Below are 2,985 nucleotides of genomic sequence, written 5' to 3'. Positions count from 1 at the left end.
AGTATTTATGGAATCATCTGTCGCTAGGCTGTTAACTATCTACTGCATAAAATGAGCAAGGAAGAGAAAATTCGAAATGAAATGGCTGAGTCGCTGGGCAACATGGAATTTGTTGGTGTAAAGACGTCCTGTTGAGAAAGCTTTTCGACGACCCCGCTCATGGAAGGTCTCTTATCCTTTTCTTCCTGCACACAGAGCAGTGCTGTTTTCAGGGCTCTCTCGACCTCATCCACATCAAAATCTCCATGCAACTTGGGATCCCCTACTTCCTCAATCGCTTCCCCCTTCCTTCGTCATTACAGACACCCACTGTACCAACTGTCCATAATTTTGGACTGTTAAACTGATAACGAGCTTCGTCCCGTCACCGTCTCTAACAAAACAATCCCGAAGCTATAAACATCCACCTTGGCTGTGATTGGCCGATTCATCCCCCACTCTGGTGATAAGTATCCCCTGGGCCCCTCTAATTGTGAAGGAGAATGCCTGATCTCTGTCTACGAGCTTTGCTAACCCAAAATTAGAAACCCTGGGACAAAATTTCATGTCCAGAAGTATGTTCTGGGGTTTGATGTTACAGTGCAGAATCCATTCCAAACACTTTTCATGGAGGTAGACTAACCCCATGCCAGTGCCCACTGCAATCCCAAATCATTATTTCCAACCCAAAACTTTATCATCGTTTTCTGCGAACAGATACTTATCCAGAAACCTGTTTTCAACGTACTCAGAAACCAGCAGCCTGTGATTTCGTTCTGCACAGAAGTCAACCATACGAACCAAATTCTTGTGATGGACTTTCCCAATCATATTCATTAAGTCATTTCTGCCCAGAATTGATCATGACCTTGGGATAATCCTTCCAGTTGCTTCGCCGCTACCCAGTACCCCTCACCAGCTGGAAGCACCCCTTTGTACACAGTCCCAAACCCTCCTTCCCCCAGTTTTACCCTAAAGTTATCGGTTGCTTTCTTCAACTCTGCAAAGCCAAACTTCTTGAACCCCCCAGGAATCACTGAGTAACCTAGATGATCATAGCGAGAAACTCTATATTCTATAAACATATACAGCCATCCAAGTATTATGTAGACCAGTTCTGCAACACCAAATGAAATTGCAAACCCTAGCGTATATTTCACAACGCTGCTTCTCTTTTGCTTCTTGTATTGGCCTGTCTCTGTCACAGTGGTAGTCAAAGCCGAACAATTTAATGGCTGAGATGCACTGGTAGAATTAGAAACAGAAAAATCATTGTAAGAAACTTTGATATACATGTGGTTCAAAACACCAGTAGATCGAAATCCATTGCAAAGAAAAGCCTTAGGGTAACAAGCTCCTGTGCCATCCAATCTATATGCAAAAGCTTCACATTTGCTGTCATTCATGCACAGAAATTTGCAGTTTTCAAACGTGGTCTCAGTTTGATAGTAACTTAGATCATAGCCATAATAATCTGTATGTGGAAGATAAACAAGCTTTGGACTGGACGAGCTCAGTTGTTTCAGTTGTTTACTGCACTCGCAACCTTGGAACCAATCTGTGGAATCATTCCTGTGAAAACCAGAGGGGACAGATACAGCCGGGAACAGGGGTGTATATGCAAAGACCGTTGATACCACAGAGGCCATAAACAGAACATTGATCCGAAATAGCCATTCAAACAATATTTCGTGTACCTTTCTCTTCCACCAAGCTGTATAGTCTGAGGTTTCCATCCATGTCCAGAGTTAACCTTCTCTTAGGGACTTCTCCATAATCCGAGGCCTTCAAGGTAAAGTCGTCGCTTGACTGGAAACTACCTAGGCTGTTAAACACCGCTTGGCGGCTGCTATTGTATGGGTTTCTGCAGTTCTGAAAGTTTCCCAGGCGAGGAGTTGGCCAGCAGTTGCTTGATATGACTCATCCCTCGAAAATTAGTCGAATAACGTTGTCGCTATCAAAATACAGACGATAGTAGCCTCTGTGAAACGTGGATTTCCCTTTTCTGTATAGTAACTGCCCTGTATTATTATGGAGGGACTGGAATGGAAGAAGAGTATCGGTTGGATACTGGGAGCTTTCCCACAGAAACTGATCACCTGAAGAGCTGCGTAACACTAGATTTCCTGTTTCTAGAAGAACAAGCTTTTTGACATTCTTGTTACCGGTGATGGTACTCCAAGGAACGCTACCATCTGCATCCCAGAGAGCGAGGTTTCCATCTTTCTGCAGATAAAGACAGGAATGCCTTCCGTTGATTTACGTACTATGTTGGCTACCCAAGCCACTGTTCGGTCGGGTGTCTGAGTATACCATATGGCAAAAGCATAAGCATTGTTGCCCACTCCATAAAATCCAGCAGAGAAAGTTTCATTGGGAGAAGCCAGGAAGTTGTGTTCTGTTCAGGAGTGAGTGAAGAGCCCAGGTCAGCCGATCTCTTTTAGTGGTGCACTGATTGTTGAAATTGGGAATTCCAGAAACAAGCCTGCAAGTGAAGATAAGATAACATAAGATAATAATTTTTATGCCCAACTAATAACCACAAAGTACGTCAAAGGGACTGTTGAGTACACTGATGTATATACAAAACTGGAGAACCAAACAGTCTCCTATAAAAGATACAATGCATGAAGTAAATCAACATCTAGCCCTAGCGGAGAAGATCCAGGGGCTAATAGGTTCAGACCCATCTCTCCTAACATCTAAGGCTAAATGAATAACACTGAAGAAACTCAACAAACTCTGTTGGCCCGATGAGGAGCCGATGGCACGTGCAGGCTGTCCACTAAATTGTTTACTGGGGGGTTCACACGCTGCTGAACGTTGGAGGACCTACTCTGTCTCCCAGGAACGGATCTGAGACCGAACTGCTGCTGAGATCTCATGTGGCAGGGTGAGGTCCCACGGATCCTCACTGATTTGGAGTCTGGATACGAACTGGTATCAATCGATCTCTTGGTGCTCCTGTCTAAAGGTAGTACCCTGAAAAATGTCGTGATCCTCTGT

At 44.2% G+C, this 2,985-nt stretch overlaps 1 protein-coding gene across 1 annotated transcript; it reads right to left on the bottom strand.

Moving 5' to 3' along the window:
• Positions 1-654: 654 nt before the first annotated feature.
• On the bottom strand, positions 655-1,715 carry LOC149165149 (putative receptor protein kinase ZmPK1). Its single transcript, XM_089429721.1, has 2 exons — positions 848-1,715; positions 655-755 (listed from the first exon to the last, which is right to left on the bottom strand). Exons 1-2 carry the CDS (start codon positions 1,713-1,715, stop codon positions 655-657), a joined length of 969 nt encoding a protein of 322 aa, XP_089285847.1.
• Positions 1,716-2,985: the final 1,270 nt, after the last annotated feature.

Source organism: Pinus tabuliformis, chromosome 5_1, assembly GCF_031772625.1.
Source record: "Pinus tabuliformis cultivar Carrire ecotype Pingquan chromosome 5_1, CPIR1, whole genome shotgun sequence".
NCBI classification, from domain to species: Eukaryota; Viridiplantae; Streptophyta; class Pinopsida; order Pinales; family Pinaceae; genus Pinus; species Pinus tabuliformis.
Note: the sequence above shows the minus strand (reverse complement) of the source record. Positions and strands in the feature narration are given on the sequence as shown.